This window comes from Vigna angularis, chromosome 7 (genome assembly GCF_016808095.1).
Source record: "Vigna angularis cultivar LongXiaoDou No.4 chromosome 7, ASM1680809v1, whole genome shotgun sequence".
Lineage (NCBI taxonomy): Eukaryota > Viridiplantae > Streptophyta > Magnoliopsida > Fabales > Fabaceae > Vigna > Vigna angularis.
The window spans coordinates 11918973-11936713 of NC_068976.1; the positions used below are offsets into that span (position 1 = coordinate 11918973).

The 17741-nt window shown below is 31.1% G+C and overlaps 1 protein-coding gene across 2 annotated transcripts; it reads right to left on the reverse strand.

The window, feature by feature from the left end:
* Positions 1-2994: 2994 nt before the first annotated feature.
* LOC108338504 (CHD3-type chromatin-remodeling factor PICKLE) lies at positions 2995-16635 on the reverse strand. Of its 2 annotated transcripts, none has more exons than XM_017575417.1 (33): positions 16458-16635; positions 14979-15128; positions 14608-14748; positions 14284-14436; positions 13377-13514; positions 13139-13293; positions 12761-12922; positions 12153-12379; positions 11958-12053; positions 11708-11844; positions 11421-11633; positions 11194-11301; positions 10074-10124; positions 9871-9970; positions 9512-9654; positions 9277-9386; positions 8811-8949; positions 8541-8710; positions 8280-8346; positions 8083-8205; positions 7749-7858; positions 7588-7669; positions 6879-7079; positions 6502-6631; positions 6294-6396; positions 6121-6195; positions 5472-5533; positions 5057-5133; positions 4751-4881; positions 4118-4472; positions 3885-3927; positions 3600-3673; positions 2995-3502 (listed from the first exon to the last, which is right to left on the reverse strand). In XM_017575417.1, the coding sequence occupies exons 2-33, from the start codon at positions 15120-15122 to the stop codon at positions 3341-3343; spliced, it is 4182 nt and encodes a 1393-aa protein (XP_017430906.1). In that variant the 5' UTR covers positions 15123-15128; positions 16458-16635; the 3' UTR covers positions 2995-3340. The 2 variants fall into 2 exon arrangements, with proteins under 2 accessions (XP_017430906.1, XP_017430905.1); XM_017575416.1 differs by having other exon boundaries at positions 6294-6399.
* Between the last annotated feature and the right edge of the window lie 1106 nt (positions 16636-17741).

Here is a 17741-nt window from a genome sequence, read left to right on the forward strand (position 1 = left end):
ATTGTGTTAGTGAAAAGAAATGGTGAGTCGAAAGAAAGGAAAAGAGGTTGTCGTGTCTGAGATAGAGAGGGTTTAGGGTTAGTAGGAAAAACATGCGTGCATTTCAAGCCCAGGCCTTGTCTTCTTGTCCCTCACTTTAACAGCATTTCCCTCATTTCCAGCTACTTAGCTTTACACTTTCTTTTTCTTAATTTCCCTATTCTCTATCCTTTCTTTCCCAACTCTTCTTTTCCTACTCTTCCAATAATTTATATAATACTCTCATTATTCACCTTCCATGGCATGCAATCCTTTACTTTGCTATTTCAACAACCATACATACTCTGCAACTTCATTTTCACACACACACACACACACACATATATATATATATATATATATATATACCTGGCTTCACCATGCATGCACCATCTATATAATTCCTCATTTAAGTTTTTGTCATGTATTGGAACATTTTCACAAAGTAAGAAAACATTGTTTTCATCTGTACTCATCAAATTAACGTTAGACAGAAACCTATGACAAATTTGGAGAAAGACTTTTTAAATTAGAGAACGTATGCGGCCTTTTTGGCTTTGAAAAACCTATGTAGCAAACATTTTGTTGTTAGTGAGTTTAAAGTTTGAATTTTAAAAATATGATTAAAAGAAGTTTGAATTTTAGTAGCCTTGTAAAATACTTACTCTATAAACATGTTGTTTTTCCCTGGTTTTTAGTTTTTGTTTTATAAAGTATGTACTTTTTCTCATCCTTCCATTTCTTTGTCATATATAGTTTCATTGCATTGCCTTGCTACGAGTTTATCTACTTAATAAAATTCCGAGTCATTTAGGCATTGTTTTAAGCTAAAATTAACACACATGTCGAAGTGTTAATATATTATATGATACACTTTTTTTTGAAATAATATATCAGAATTATTTTTTAAACTTTTTAATATCTCCATTTTACACTTCATGTTATGTTATCTTGCTCTATGTATTTATTATTTTTTGTTAATGCATCACATAAATATTTCATAATTAAATTTATGTTAAACATTTCAACAATTAGTTAAAAAATCATATTCCAGCAAAACATATTCTTTAGATGAAAAAGATTGTTCTACCGTGAATGTAGTAGAAAGAAATTAAACAACGAAAATAAAAGTATTTTCAAGAAGATAAATTTGTGTTTTTCTAGTATTTGACAACCAATGACATAATTGTCTAAAATTAAAAAGTTGTTAAACATATAAAAAAGATGCTCTAATTGCATCTTTAATTGTATCATTTCATATTTGGTAAAATTTGTTTCTAACAAATATAATAAATTCTGAATAATTTTTGTATCTATCAAGATCCAAATTTGAACAACAAATTAGCTTACTATATAAATAATGTAAGAACACAATGTAAAAGTTTACTGGTCCTCACATCTCGTATTTTAAAATGTAAGACAAAAAGATAAGATAGACTATTAGCTGTTAAATAAAATCTAATAACAATAATTTAATAATTAAAGTTTATAGAATCCTTATTTTTTTCATCTTATATATAATATAATCTCCTATGTCTTTTTGTTTAATTTATTATTAAATAGATTTATAATTATTCATCATTAATTTATTAAACCTCCAAAATTTATTTTTATCACAATCTTTTATATATATATATATATATATATATATATATATATATATATATATATATATATATATATATATTAGTTAAATGCATCTATAATTTACTCACTTATTAATATTAAAATGAGAAATATTATCCAAAATATTGCGTTAATATTTAACCTATAAAAAAAATCAGAGGGTTCGGAAACACTTCAAATTCCCAACATAGTTCCGTTACTACTTTTTACATTAAATAATGTATATGAATGCCATAAAAAGTTAAAAGTAGAATAAATTTTAAATAAATATGAGATGAATATTTATAGATTGAAATTAGTATATGTTTATAATGAACAAAATGGAGTCTTGACATGCACTCCTATGTCCTCATACATAGCCACATTTTTTATCTACCAATCGTGGAATCAAAGCGTACGTTCTTGATGCTTAAATAAACTATATATTTAATTAGCGATTCTCATAACTCTATATTGTTTTTTGGTTCTCTTATCTTCTCATCATATATGCATTATAATATCCCTAGGTTTTACGAAGATGCCAAGCTATAGGAGTAAGTTTTCACTCTTGCGTTAAGTTGAAACTACCATGATTCTTAAGCCTTTATAAGAGCAAAATAAAAAATGAAATCAATTTATTTATTTACTAAAATTATAGTTTTTATAGACGAGCTAGTAAATTTGTAGAAACCACCATTTTGCCAAGTTTTTCGGAATATGATTTTTATTTATTTATTTCTAATAAAAATGTTTATAAAAAGAAAGATTGTTCAAAACATGATATTAAACAGACATCAATATTCATAATGGAGGATTGACATTCTTTGTGAAACACTATCTACTTTATGAGCGGATGAGAAGGATGGTCACTAATGACCATAACGTTCAATGATTCTATTTTTATAAATTATTTCATCGATGGAGAGAAAAAGATGAGACACTAAAATCAATCTAACAAAGGGACACGATCGACAAGATATCTTCTATAAAATGAAAGACATTCCATTCAATGACCACCGACCGTATATTGACTCGGTTTTTTATTTTTCTTTTTTGTAATTCTTCATTTTTTACTCACTTTTAACTGTCAACGAGAGATTTCAATTTTATTACTTAACATAAAAAAAATCGTTAATGTTAAGTAACAAAATTGAAAATCAATACTTGCTTAATTATCTGTCAAAATGTTATTAATTAATTTAAATATTACAATCATTTTTGTGATGCATATGAAAAGGAAATGTGATGAACTTGTAGGCTTTTGTTAAGAACTTTTTTCATCACAAAGAACATGCAAAGTTCCATAATTAGTCTTATAATGAATTATTGAATCCTGTGATATCCAAAGCTTAGTTTGTTACAAAGAGTCGATAGAGTGGTGATTACAACTTTGAACTTATACTGTTGGATTAAGAGGTCTCTCTAGAACACAAGTCTATAATCAATATTTCTGCACAATGAATCCAATAAACAATGAGATCCGCGATTTGCATGTTACAAAGTACAACAAAATCTGTCTACAAGGTGTTGTGTTTTAGTCCTCAAAGAATATCACATCCTCTAAAAAACCAAAGTACAAGGTCATTAATGTTAGTACAATTCCTAGCATTTGGATATCAATTCATCTCCTGTACAAAACTCCATAACCAAATCTTTAGCTTTGCATTTAACTTCTTCAGGGCCATCAACTCCAGTCTGTGATAATGTATTTGATCTGTTATTGAAAATTTTCTCTCTCCTGTGTCTCACAACGTAGAAGTTCTTTGATATCAGCAGAAATGCTTTGGATTTGACCCAAGTTCCTAATAGCTTTGCGTTGTTGCTCTTCTGTTGCCGTTTCTTCAAAACCGGCTTGGCTGCCCTCCACAGTTTGCCACATCTGCCAAAATAAAGGGATAGATAGTTGGTAACATACTCAGCACAAAACTGTTTCCTACCCTCTGTTACATCACGCAGTGAAACAAATGTATTTCTACCTCATTGAAAAGATACACCAGTTGCAGACGATCTGCATCAAAATCATATAAGTAATGATACATTTCAAATTTATCTGCAGAAAAGTGGAAGAGCTAAAATCAATTCTTTGTCTTGGGCATGCAGATAGCAGCAAGAAATCATAGTAAAAGAATTATTCCCAAACAGAATATGGATAGGACAGCACAGTAAATTATTTGATGGAGTGGATGCAGACGATCATCATCCACCTCCTCGTTAGTGTCAAAACCGATATACTTTGTTTACATTAACACGCGTGGACTTGCCTTTAAATAGTTTGTTTTCTTCCTCATTTGCTCTGAGATCACTCTGCAGAAGTTCATAAGGTAGTCAGAAGGCAAGAAATTTTTACAATTTGGACTTAGGACTCAACTCCATCCAACACAACTAACTGATAAGCATGATCAACAAACATTTTGAGGTTGAATCCACGAATTCGGAACAGAAAAAAACTTCAGCATCAAAATAAGTTGTGTAGCATGGAACCTAATGCACTTACAAAGCGTTCATTCTGGCACTCAGCGGTGAGACCTGTTTCCAAGAGACGAAGCCTTTTCTTGATAAACTCAATATGTGCTCTATGGATTTGTTTATTCTGATCCCACGTGACGGATTTACGATGCGACTGCGTTTGCTTCCCACGATCACTGGAACCACACAAATCACTCTGCTTAGATTTGTTGAAGCTCGTGCTAGACTCCACATTTGTGATATTTGGACCATAGAGCTTTCGTGAGTCAGACTGTACTTGAACTGATACATCTGCAACTGGAATATTCAACTCCTGACAGATGACCTTCTCAATCTTCAGATCCTTATCCTTAATAATATCATGCCACCTTGCATAGCCATGCCTTAACAGAAAAGAATCAGGTTAATAAAAGTTACACCATTGCAGCACAGCAAAATACATTCTTCCAAAATTCTTGTCTCACAAGTCGTAAAATGAAATGGAAATACCAACATTAATGTACAGTACAAATTTATGGTATTCAAGCCTAAAAAACTCTTTCATGGTTTCATAACATGCTGTTGGAACTCGGAACATCTTTCACAATAAATTATTTAAATTCGAAGAGAGAGGCATTTCAAAGACATGCAAAGGCAGGGAAAATTATCTGCTAAAACTTACTTCAACACGGCCTGCAGTAGCACTAAATCATGCTCCGTCTTCCAGAAATTTGTACCCTTCAAACGTGGGTAGCGTATTAAGATATCAGCTGAAAAAAGATCAAGTCCAGGATTTTCTGATGCAAACTTCACCTGTCATACCACATTCAAAGATAAAGAATATATTCATCAGCTAGAGGTAGAATTAACTTCCAAAACATACTCCCCACCCTTTCAACGAAATACAAAACAGAAAAAGCAATGAAAACACTAGAGATAATAAATAATGCCCGAATAGTAAGCAATAAAAAATAAAGAAAGAACTTACTTTCTCTGATATCAAATTCAAAAGTGCAATCCTTACAAGTACATCTTGTATTCGAAGTCCTTCTTTTGGAACGCCATCTAAAGACAGATTATAATCAGTATTTAGAGTTATAAATTACTCTGTATCATGTAACTATACATGGATGGTTAAGATTATTTTTCTTCAAAAGTCATGTGATTGGTTAAAAAAATTCATGTGAGTAAACCTCATATGTGATCTAGCGGTAAATAACTATTCCTCAACTGGCAAAAAAACTTTGTAAGAACTGAGCAGATATCAAATATCAAAGATTTCACAAAACTCTTAACTTTCTCATGAAATCTAACGAGCAGAGAAGGAAAATTAGTAAACTGAAAGCACACGGGAGAATAACGAAAGAAACTGACAAAATATCAGACCACTAAGAATCTAGTACCTGTGAATGTTGGTGAATCAGTAATATCTTCTGCAATATGAGACAAAAAAAGTTTGCCATACCTGTTCAAAAGGTATGAGTATTTACTGACAAGTAATGAAGATTACATAAAGACAACAAATAGATTATCAAATAATGTTCAAATATGTGAAAAGTAATAAGATTATAAAAAAACTTACGCACATATAATAAATTGTAAGTCAAATACTAATATGGAAGACCACAAATATGATTGGTTGTACTTAAGGATCAAAATACTACTTTATTTATCGATGAATGCTGTTTTAGACAGACTGTTTTCAACGAAAACAATCACACAAGAAGGAATGCAAAAACTGGATGGAATCGCATGAGAATAAATTAGCTTTGAATCGAACTTCACATGCAGTTCACACGAGTATTATTATGCAGAAACAATCAACAAGTAAGCAATACTATCATGTTACTGTTATTTTGTTACCTGAGTATACATATACACAATATTCTTATCATTAAATGCCACAATTATAGTATTCATATGGGTTCGATTGTCATATAATTCCCCCCTCAAAGAAAAAGGGATACAATAAAAGGTTCAAGATCAATAGCATTAAAAACAAGCATAGCATTAAATTATGCAAAAAGTAAATGGAAAATGTCAGATTAATACTCCGTGATTTCTTCATAACTCTTGTGTTTCATCCTGGAAGCAAACTCTTTCCAATCATAATCACCAACCCCAAACCTGTAATTGATTCGCCAAATGAGATTAACAACAAATATCTATATGTAACAAGGTTAAAAGAGACTATACATGACCATAACCAACAATCAGGATATAACCTCATCAAAATTTGAAGAAAATCAGCCCTTTGATTTTGACTAAAGCCAAGTACTTTCAACGATTTTCCTTGACCTTCCATCAAAGGAAGTGGCTCTGGGCTCTCTGCTGTAAATGAGTAAAAGAAAATTAACATCACAGTCAAGGACAGATATTGAAATTCCATCACTACTAACAATCAATATTGAAAAAGTAAATGCTGATATGTACCGCGTAATTTCTTTCTCTGCAACCTTCTAGTAGGAGGAGTCTCAAATGAATTTGAATCATCTTCACTATGATCCGCTTCATAATCTTCACCATCGGAGCTTATATCTCCCCAATTACTACAACCTTCCCCCTAGAGAGAAATCATAGGGGAATTGGCAAAATCATCAACAAGATACAAGCTTAAATACACAACTAAAATAAGAAACAAAAATTGAAAAGGAAAAAATTCTCATATTTTAGGCGTGTAGTCCTTGGAATCGAAACCAGTATTAGAACAATTGAATGTAATCACACATTAACTTATTAAATAAGGACCAGTAAAAACTATTTTCGCTCCAATTAATACTTGTTAGCAGAAAAACTCGTGCTTGACTTACCAGCCATTTGGTGCGGGTTCGCTTCCCTTTGCCTAAGGCATTCAAATCCTCGACTCTACACTGATCATATCCTTTTTTCAACAAGCCATCCCAGTAAGCTGATTTCTTCAAATTGGCAGCAGAGAATTGATTCTCCTTTGATTCTTTTTGTGCCACCTCCTCTGCTGGCTTAACTTCGTCTATGTATTCGAAATTTGCCACCTTCAGCATAAAATATGTCTTGTCAATAAAGCAAAGAATCCGAAAGAATGGGAACAAGGATATTCTGAGCAATTATTTTACAGATGAAGAGAAAATGGAAAGTAAGAGAGGTTGAATGCTCCTCCAACAAAAGACAGTTATGACTTATGTATGAGATTGTTGTGTTTTTTAATTAGACCAGTTATTAGCATCAACAAATAGAGACAGATGACATTTATTGTTTAGTATCAGCAGACATGCATCAACCAGTGGAAGTTATTTATGGAATATAGAAATTCTTGACCTTAACTCTATCACTTAGACAAAAGGATTTTAATTGAAAGATCACAAAAGCATAGACTACTACAAATTTATGCAAACTTCTAGAGGCATAGACTACTACCAATTTCTTTTGAATGAGATATATGTATCCAAGTTTGTCTTTGAAAGTTTTTGAAAGTGCAGCAGTTGAGATAGAACAAAGAGTGGGAGCACAAAAGCATATGCAAAATTATATGATAGAATAAACCTTAAATGCCTTCAGAAATCCATCTTCATCTTCACCATCCAAACCAGCATCTTCACCTCCAACTCCATCACGATCCAGCAATCTATTATAAAGAGGAAAATGAAATTAAATTCTTTGAAATTTAACCATACTTTACACCAAGAATAAAAGCTTTTTATTACCTGTCTATAGCATCGTCATCATAATGAATTTGACGAGACTTGCTTGCCTCATCATTTTCATCAGCAAATAACTCCTCTGCGCCATACCTTACGATATCATCTAACTCTTCCTACTCACAATAAGTTATTAATAGTTACAATCAAAACTTCATAAATATTAATTTTTAATTGGACATAGCTAAACTCATCGTCAGGAATTCAAACTAATCAACATTTGATGTTAATACGTTCAACAAAATGCTGCATATTTCATACTCAAAATCAAAACACTGGAATGAAATGGAATTAATAACTTAACACTCCCCTTTCCTTTCTTTCCTTCTTTTTAATTTACCTGCTTAATGTTTTCAGCCTGTAGCCTCCCTACAACAAGGTGTTCTAACACCATTTTCTTCTTTGTCATTTGAATCATCCTTTCTTCAATTGTTCCTCTTGTTATGAGCCTATAAATCATCACCTACAACAGCAGAACTACCGTGACCTTTCATGTCAACAAAACTCACCTACATATTAATGAAAAACAACCCCAACCTTCTTTTTTTGTCCATGGCGGTGCGACCGGGCCATGGCTTGCAAATCAGCATGAGGATTCCAATCACTGTAGTTGCCAGTCGAATCAGTAAGTCGCAGGAAAAAATTATTGAACTAAAATAAACGATAAACAACAGAAAACTTTCACAGATACCAAATCAGCTTAAAAAGAAAGGATATATAAGAACATTATACTACTCTATTAATATGTAATCTAGAAAAAAAAAAGGAAAAGAAATGTTGAAAAATGTAAAGCTCCACCTGTCATATATAATGACTGTGTCCGCTGTAGTAAGGTTTATCCCTAATCCCCCAGCTCTTGTAGAAAGAAGAAAACAAAATCTTGAAGAATCTTCAGCATTAAACCGATCTATCTTTACTTGTCTTTCAGCTCCTCCAACCTTCCCATCTATCCTCTCAAATTGCCAATTCTAATGTTTAAAAGACAAAGAAAACAAATTCAATATCATACAAAAATTACAAACTTGTGCAAATTCTGAATAAACAAAACTAAAATACTAACTGGCTTACATTGTAACAGCAGTAATCTTCAAGCAAGTCCAGCATTTTCTGAAATTGGGAATATATAAGGACTCTATGACCTTGCTCTTTAAGTTTCACCATCATCTTGTCTAACAGTTGCAACTTCCCGGAGGATTCAAGCAAGTGGCTATGAAACAGAAAAGAAAGAAAATAATAATAGTAACAAAACCTTAATATTAACCAACAAAAGATGTCAATGTTAATGACTTTAAACTCAAGAAAATTAAATACTTTAGTTGTAAAAGTTAACAATTATAAACTTCATACAAAACCAGAAACAGGATTCAACACTAACTTTTGTATTTCCTTTTTCTTTTTATTGTATTAAGAATGCTGCATATGATTGATACACGTAGTTGTACCTTCCTTTATTTTCATTAAGAATAAAAAAAACAATGTTTCAAACGGATAATGGCACTCAGATAGTACATAGAAATATAGAATAAGAGCTTACTCAAGTGGAGCTTTTTCATCATTAATATTAAGATCAGGTTGAAGTCCATTAAACATAAAGGGATGGCAGCAGAGCTTACGCAGTTCCATAACAACGTTGATAAGAGAAATCTGAATTAAAAGGATACGAAACACATGAGAACAATATTACTGACACGTTCAATTTCATTCTTATGAAGTTAAAGTCAAGAATATATAACTTCAAAAAGTTCAGTTCATCAAAAAGTGAATCTTACATGTACACCAGCTTGGCGGGTTAATATCGGATAATTCCGAGTCAGAATTGCCTTGTAGTATTCTTTCTGCAGACTGGATAATTCAACACGTAAAATAAGTTCCTTTTTTGGAGGTAGTTCTGTCATCACATCTTTCTTCATCCCTGCAATGGCATAAGTAATTTATATTTTATTAAAGATTTGATAACCAGTAACTGGACCATGCAAGGAACACAAAAGAAGACAACAGAAAATGACAGGAAAAAACACTGATTCAATAGAATGAATACTAGGTAACAAATGTTGAGCGTAGGAAATAATCCTAACATTGAAATGAGGTTAAATATGCAAATTATTGAAGAACAAGGATAGATGTATACTTCGCAAAAGATGCGGTGCCAACATTTTATGTAGTCTCAGAATCTGCTCCTCTCTATTGATATCCTTAAATTCTTCCTGAAACTCCTCTAAACTTCCAAACTACCACAATCCAAACAAAATCATAAGCTACTCCTTAGTATCATCAATATATTAAAAAACTCACTCATCATAATTCTTAAAATATATAAATCTTCTTACAAACCTTTCCAGCATCAAGGAAGTGCATCAGAATAAAAAGTTCATCCAAATTGTTCTGAAAAGCATAGAACAAGGTGTGCTGTCAAATAGGATTCAACTTCCAATGAAAATATTCAATGCATGCACCATAAGCCAAAAAAAATAGTAAAAGCTAGTCATGCACTTTATATAAGAATTGCTGATGCAGAACTATAACAAAAACAAAAGCAGTACGCAGAAGAATAGTTATTATATATAATATACTTTTTGTGTGAAAGATGAACAAAAGAAAAGAACATGTCCATATATACACATGCATGCGAGGGAGATATGAGGTTGGTTTAGTGATAAAATTAGAAGAAAAGATGAGATAAATTGTGAGTTCAAGGCCGAAGAGGGATTTCAACCAGATTTCATAATGGTTTTAGAGCCCAAAATCCATTGCATACATATTATAGATATATGGGTACATTCCAAAAAACACATAACTATATTCATTTGTTTAAAACATCCAACAATTAACCAACTTATTCAAGGGTTCAAAACAATGTTATAAACAATGAAGAGTTCAAAAATAATAAAAAAGATAAAAACATAATGCAAACATTAAATAAAGTTTCTATTGTTGGAAAAACACTATTGTTGTAAATAGAACATTATTAGAATACAAATATTCTCAATATCTTTATAATAATTAAAAAAAAATCTTCAAAATCTTATTCGTTTCAGCATAGTTTTTTAATGGTTTTATTATTACAAATGAAGAAAATATAATTTATATAACTTTTATCCAGAAAATAATTCTTTATTTCAATAAATAAAAGAGCCAATAAAATAATTCTTTACGTAGTTTTTTATTATTTATATTTGCTGTTGTTTTTAGTGTATTTTTTCACTTATTGTTTTGTGTACAGATTTTTTAGTTTTTCTATTATATCTACTCTATTTTAGTGTTTATGTGTGTGTAATATTGCATCCACTAAGGCATGAATGACCATAAGAAAATAAAATTCTTCACTTTAATCACAAGACTCACATGCTTTCTAGACATTAAACAAAACAAACCAGACAATTTCAAATAACCTATGTCGTTAAAAGAGTTCAAGACATCATAAGTAAATCATCGTACATCAGTTTAAATATACCTGAAGAGGAGTTCCAGTCAAAAGCACACGATGTTTGCTGGAAAGTTGGGTCAACGAAGAAAACAACTTAGAATTTTTGTTTTTCAGACGGTGACCCTCATCAACTATCTGCATTCAGATATAGAAATCCATTTCTCCACATTATTGACAGAAGCAAAAATCAAAACAAGAGGCATAAGAAATTCATTTTTATGATTCTAGAACTTCAATGATGAGCAGAAGTGTACCATGCACTCCCACTTTATAGGCTTTAGTGCTAATAAATCACAATTTATCATCTCATATGATGTCAAAAGAACATCAAACTTTATTCTTCCTTGCTTGGTTTCATCAACAAGCTGTTTAGATTTCTTCCTCTGGAACCCCTTTTGGTTCTTGGGAAAGTAAAACTCATACTCTCGTATCAAATCACGGGCGTTGCCAGATCCAAAATACATAACCTGCTCAAACCAACATCCACTCAGAAGAATAAACACATACATGGAAATACAACTAAGGAATCACATATACTTACAACATTCATCTGAGGTGCCCACGTTGCAAATTCACGCTCCCAGTTTCTCAACGTGGAGAGGGGAGCAATCACCAAGTGTGGTGAAACGTTACTTTCAAAGAGCGATGCTAAAAACGCAATGCTCTGAATGGTTTTTCCTGAAAAAGAAAAACTCAACCACTAAGATGACACTGCTGTTTCAAACTCTCCAACTTAAGAATAAAGTGATGGGAGACAAATATAAGGGAAGGGAATAACAGATATTAAGTACCAAGTCCCATTTCATCAGCAAGTATAACATGGGTTTGCTTGGACCATGAAAATCGTAAGAAGTTCAATCCTTCAAGTTGATATGGATGCAGTGAACCTTCATTTGTGCATGAATATGAAATCAATTGATTAAGTTAGTCCAAATCTGAATAAATAATAAGATGCATAGTATTGTTGGAATAATCAAAATACATACCCCCTGAAAGAAACTCGGGGCTACTTTCATACGGAAGAAATTCTTTCTGCAGATTTTCTGATGCAGAAGCATCCAAAACTCTCCTTGTTCTAGACTGAAAGTTGTTGAATCTTTCTATTTCTGCTTGAAAAGCAGAAATATCTGATTCAAGCTCCCAGTGGCACTCGTCATACGGGAGCTCTTTCCACTTTACAAGGTATGCCTTCTTATCGTCTCCATGACCTTGTCTAAATTTTCCAAGAAATAAATAATTTCAAAACACTCAGCCACTGAACAGCATAGATCAGTGTCGATGATCTCTCTCATGAGTAAACAACAAATATGTGATATTAGAGAGAGAAGGGAGATTGAAGTTATGGTTCATTAAAATGTCGGAGATAGAAAATTAGTGTTATAGATTGGTGATGAAATAATGGCAATGTGAGGAAAACAATCAGTGACAACTAGTTTGAACCAAACCTAACCAGCACTCTTTCCTGTATAATTCTGGAATAAATTAATTTGACTCAATTTAATGTTCATAATCATGTCCACAGTTCGGAATGTGTTCATCTCGTATTAGTTTTCAATTGAATAAATTGGAAGATGGAAGTTTTTTATGAATGAACCTGCAAGCAAGTATTCTATCAACCATAGTCCATTCGGATCTAATGGCAACAAAATCTTCGTTAGAATTCTTGGCTGATTCGATACGACGATGGAAGCTGTTTATTCTGATCTTTAGACCTGGCTGAGTCTTGAAAGCCTTCAAAAACTCTTCTTCTGGAACCCTAAAGAGAAAAAAGGTGTAACTGGTGAACAACTAATAAATCAATACGTAAATAAATTAAGATCAGATAAAAAATCAACATGCAGTTTCGAAAGAGAAATTAATGAACAAATATTCAAAATAACAACAGTAGTGATACAATAAGAGAGAGGAAGTCTGCAAGATTCGAAGAAAGGAATATAGAGTTATGAAATAACAAAATAATCATTGAATTTACCATGTGCAGTGCAAATATGAGAGTCCCTTCCACTTAACAAGATAGTGCTTGACAGAATTTTGTTTCGACTCCAACTTTTGTGCATCACTTTCAGCAGCCAGCACAGGACGCATCTCACAATCTAATATCTTTTCAATACCACTGAGTGGGCTAACCTGCAAAAAGAAATAGAAATTTTAAGTACAGTCATAAAGCCATCACTCAAGCATTACATTTGTTTAAGGTATCATAGACTTACACATTCAGGGCACCTCCAACTATCTGGAAAGAGGCTTTTAAGTGGTGTGATTATACACTTAGAATGGAAAGAATAGGTGCATGTTTCACATGTCAAAAGATCTCCTTGTTCTCCACAAGCTTGACATGAATTCTCTTTCTATTATTGGGAAGGGAAGAAATGTCAAAACATGAGATGAAAGAGAAAAACTAAAACATTTACTTGTTTTAAGTTACAACATCAAATGAACATAGATAATACCTATTCCCAGATAGTAAACATTTATGAAAAACATGTTTTATCCATGGTAAGAAAATCATGGCAAACTGGGGTACTACCTTGACAATTTAGGGTTGAAAAATGTTTAGAAAGAAAAAAACTAGACCTTTCTGTATCACTTAGCAATCCTACTAAACTTGTCATGAGTTCTACCATGTTTTCTTGGCAAAACCATCATAAGTTATCTGACTCTTCATATCATCAGTTGGCATTTCATACTTACATAATATTTTCATAGTCAAGATTATATATTACGTAGAATAAGCATAATCATGAGATCTGAAATTTTAATTGTAAATGTAGACATACAAATATATATATATATATATATATATATATATATATATATATATATATATATATATATATATATATATATTACACGAGGTTTCTTATATATAGAAACTAGCCAAATCATAGGCAAAGCTCTATTTAAGTGATCTCTAGAAACTAAAAACAGCCTTAAGGTACAATTAAAGCAGCATCCGAAGAGTTAGCAACTAAGGGGGCTAGTGGTCATGGCAATTAAAACAAACTTATAGATTACTGTGCTGGTATTTTAAAATTTATTTGAATAATATCAAAGTAAAAGTATAACTCTTAAATAAGATTAGAATAGTGAACCTAAAAAGAAAAAGAATCATCTTACAGTGTCACTTCTTTCAATTTTGACTATGTCTTCTGTAGGGTCCCCATGTGTGCTGGGGAAAATATCTAAATCTTCTTCTAACTGATCAAGAACATAAGTTGGCTTCTTTATACTTGATCTTTCACGAAGCCGATCAGCAAAACTATTAACATTCTGCTATGATAGAATTTTCTCATAAGCAAGCAGAAATAACACCAGAAAACTTTTTGTATCAACCAACAAAAACTTAAGGGAACAAATAGTATATCAAACACTGTTAAACTTCTTCTACATTTGTCATCAATCAAGGAAATAAATTGAAATTTTAGGGAAAAAGCAACTTACAGTGTCAGTTGAATCACATTTCGTAGTGTTTTTTCTAGGTCTCCCTCGTTTCCTAGGGAGAATAACTGAATCGTTAGAATCATCTTTTCGCTTCCTTTGACGGGAGCTTCCAGGAAGCCCTTCAACCAAGCCGCCCACATTCTGCTAAGATAGAATTTTCTCATAAGCATGCAGAAATATGTAACACAATATATAATACCAAGAAAAAAGTTAAGAACCTAAAATAGTATATCAAAGAATTCTAAACATCTTTTACATTTATCAACAACTTTACAGCAAAATATCATTAACTATCATTCACTGATTGACCAATTCCCACAATGCCTTAAATCATATTCAAATTGCTAACACAAAAATGTGAACTAACTTACGGCATCATTTCCAGCAACTTTCACATTTTCTCCATATTTTCCATGTTCTGTATGGAAAATAACTTGATCTTCCTCGTCTGACTCATCAAAGTTATAGCGGGGTCTGCAACTCGATCTTTCACGAAGTTGAATCGAACTACTCATCTTTTGCTAAAAAATGTAGAATTTATGCATAATTAAGAGAGAACGTCAGAATAATTAATAGAATATTTAAAACAACTTGCTATCGAAAGAAAAATACATTTAATGCATCTTATCATACCAAAACCATGATTTTTCAAAAAGAAATCCTCAGAAACACATCATATTACTAAGTTGTTGCACATAAATTGGATTTTGTGTCTTTTTTAAGTTGAAAACGTTAAAAGTCATTTTTATTTCCTTTTCCATCAAAAGTAAGATTGTAGTTCATTCCTCTCGATAACGCCAGTGAAAAGAGGAGGGCAAAACAATAATGATAGGTCATTTACGTTAATATAATAAAAATAATAGAACACAGTAGCAGAAACAAGATAGATTCAGCATTTTGGTATCATATCCAGATCAATAAATACCAGGTTCAACCATTTCAACATCGTATCTCAACCCTTGTATGCATTTGAACTTTCTAAAAGGAAAAATTTGTTATTTTTTCTTGACAACTGAATGACATAAAAATTCTTAAAGAGAAAAGACAACAACAAATGCAGCTAGTGAAACTACATATCTATCATAAATGCAAACAAAGAAAACAAAATACACCCTCCAGATAAATCATACACAGCTATATACACACAATGTGTACTCTTCACAAAGGTAAACAACTTAAAAAAAACTTCTTCATTTTAGATTCAGATAAAGCCTCACAAAGAAAAGCAACATAAAACAAATTTAAAAAAAAAAAAAAAAAAAACCTTCTTCAGATTAGATTCAGATAAAGCCTCAACTAGATCTGCATTCTCGACAATAATTAATAACCAAAAAGTGCCTAGGAGAAAATAAAACAGCACATGCATCCACTGATCAACCATAAATATACAAACACATATAACCAAATACACACACCTGATAAAATACTTTGATACACATACAGCTTAATCTACACCAAGTAAAACAATAAAAATCATCATTTCAACTTCAGATAAGCCCTTGCAAAAAATGCTAAAACAAGACTGCTTACACAATTACACAGCATTTGAGACCACATACATTCATACATTCCCATAAAACAAAAAACAGCATCAACAAACAATCGAAACCAAGCAAACCAGAATGATTCAGATAAAACTAGGAAACAACAAAAGAATAAAATAAAAAACAATCACATCGGAAGACCATCAAGGTGTCCATTTGAGGATCCTTGGGAAACAAGTATGCTATCTGAGGTAACCTCATCAGAAGCCATGCACGGTTGATCAGTAATGATGTTTTCAAGAACACAGAAAAATTCATAAACATCAATAACAGTGGTCTTGAAAAGTTACAAAGAATAATACAAACCAAAATTACGAGAGGAAGAAACAACTGAACCACGTGACTGCAGTAGCTAAACTAACAGCAACCAGCTAGAATGGAAAGTGAATATCAACTGGTCAGAACTTCAGAATTTGGAAGAGAAAGAGATTTGAATACAAGAGGAGTTAGAGAAAGAAAGAGGCAAAGCAAGTTCACTTCTTAGTGAGAGCTTAGATGTAGTAGAAAGAGTGTAACATTGACGAGTTTAAATAGGCCGAGGCAGTCATTAGGTTATAATAAAAAACAATGTAATTATATATTAGTATCTTTTTTATATGTGAAAACATTTTTTACAGCTCGAGTAATTTGGGTTTGGGAGAAGTGACTTTCTTCACGACACGTCAATATATTTATTTTGAAAATAATAAAATATATATACATATTAAAAAGTGTATGATAATTTTTAAAAGACATAAGTATGTTTTTATTTCTTAATTTTTAGTGAAAATTAGAATTAGTTTTTTTTTTTAATTTTGGTCAAATTTAGTTCCACAATTTTAAAAATATATGAGTTTAATCTTTTTAACCAAATTTTATTAAGTTCATTTGATGTTTTAATTGTATTTCATAATAACATTTGAGTTATTTAGACTGCTTGACACTTTTTTTTCAATGTTAGATGAGAAATGTATTTAAAATTTTAAATAAATTTAATAAAATTGAGTTAAGATGACTAAATTCACATGATTTTAAATATGAAAGACTAAATTAATCTAAAACTTAAAAGATTGACTAAATTTAATTTTTACTGAAAATTAAAGAACCAAAAATATATTTAATCATTCTAAACAATATGATAAGTTTATGATTATTATCGTGTAAATCCAAAACTTAAAATTATATCTATCAAAGTTGCCAAAATAAAAAATTATAAATTATTATCATAAAAAAGTATTATTGATTTATATATTAGATATTTTATTATTTTTAGCCTTAAAAAACATGTTTCCTTAAGAGAATTTTAACAGTTTAAAGTTAATTAATTATGTTCTTTCAATTTCTGATAAAATTTTGAATATTTTTTTTTTATTATTATTAGAATCTACCCAACAATAATTTTGATACTGTATTTTTTTCTGAAATTTTCACAAAAATTTGTTTTAAAGAAACTAACTATTAAATTATATTTCTGATTACAAAACCATATATATTCATGCCATGAATAATATTAATATATACAACTGTTAAGGTGATAAAGTAAGAAATCTAGGAACATATTAGTTTATTAAATGTAACATTAATTATATAAATTAAACTTCTAAAACCAAG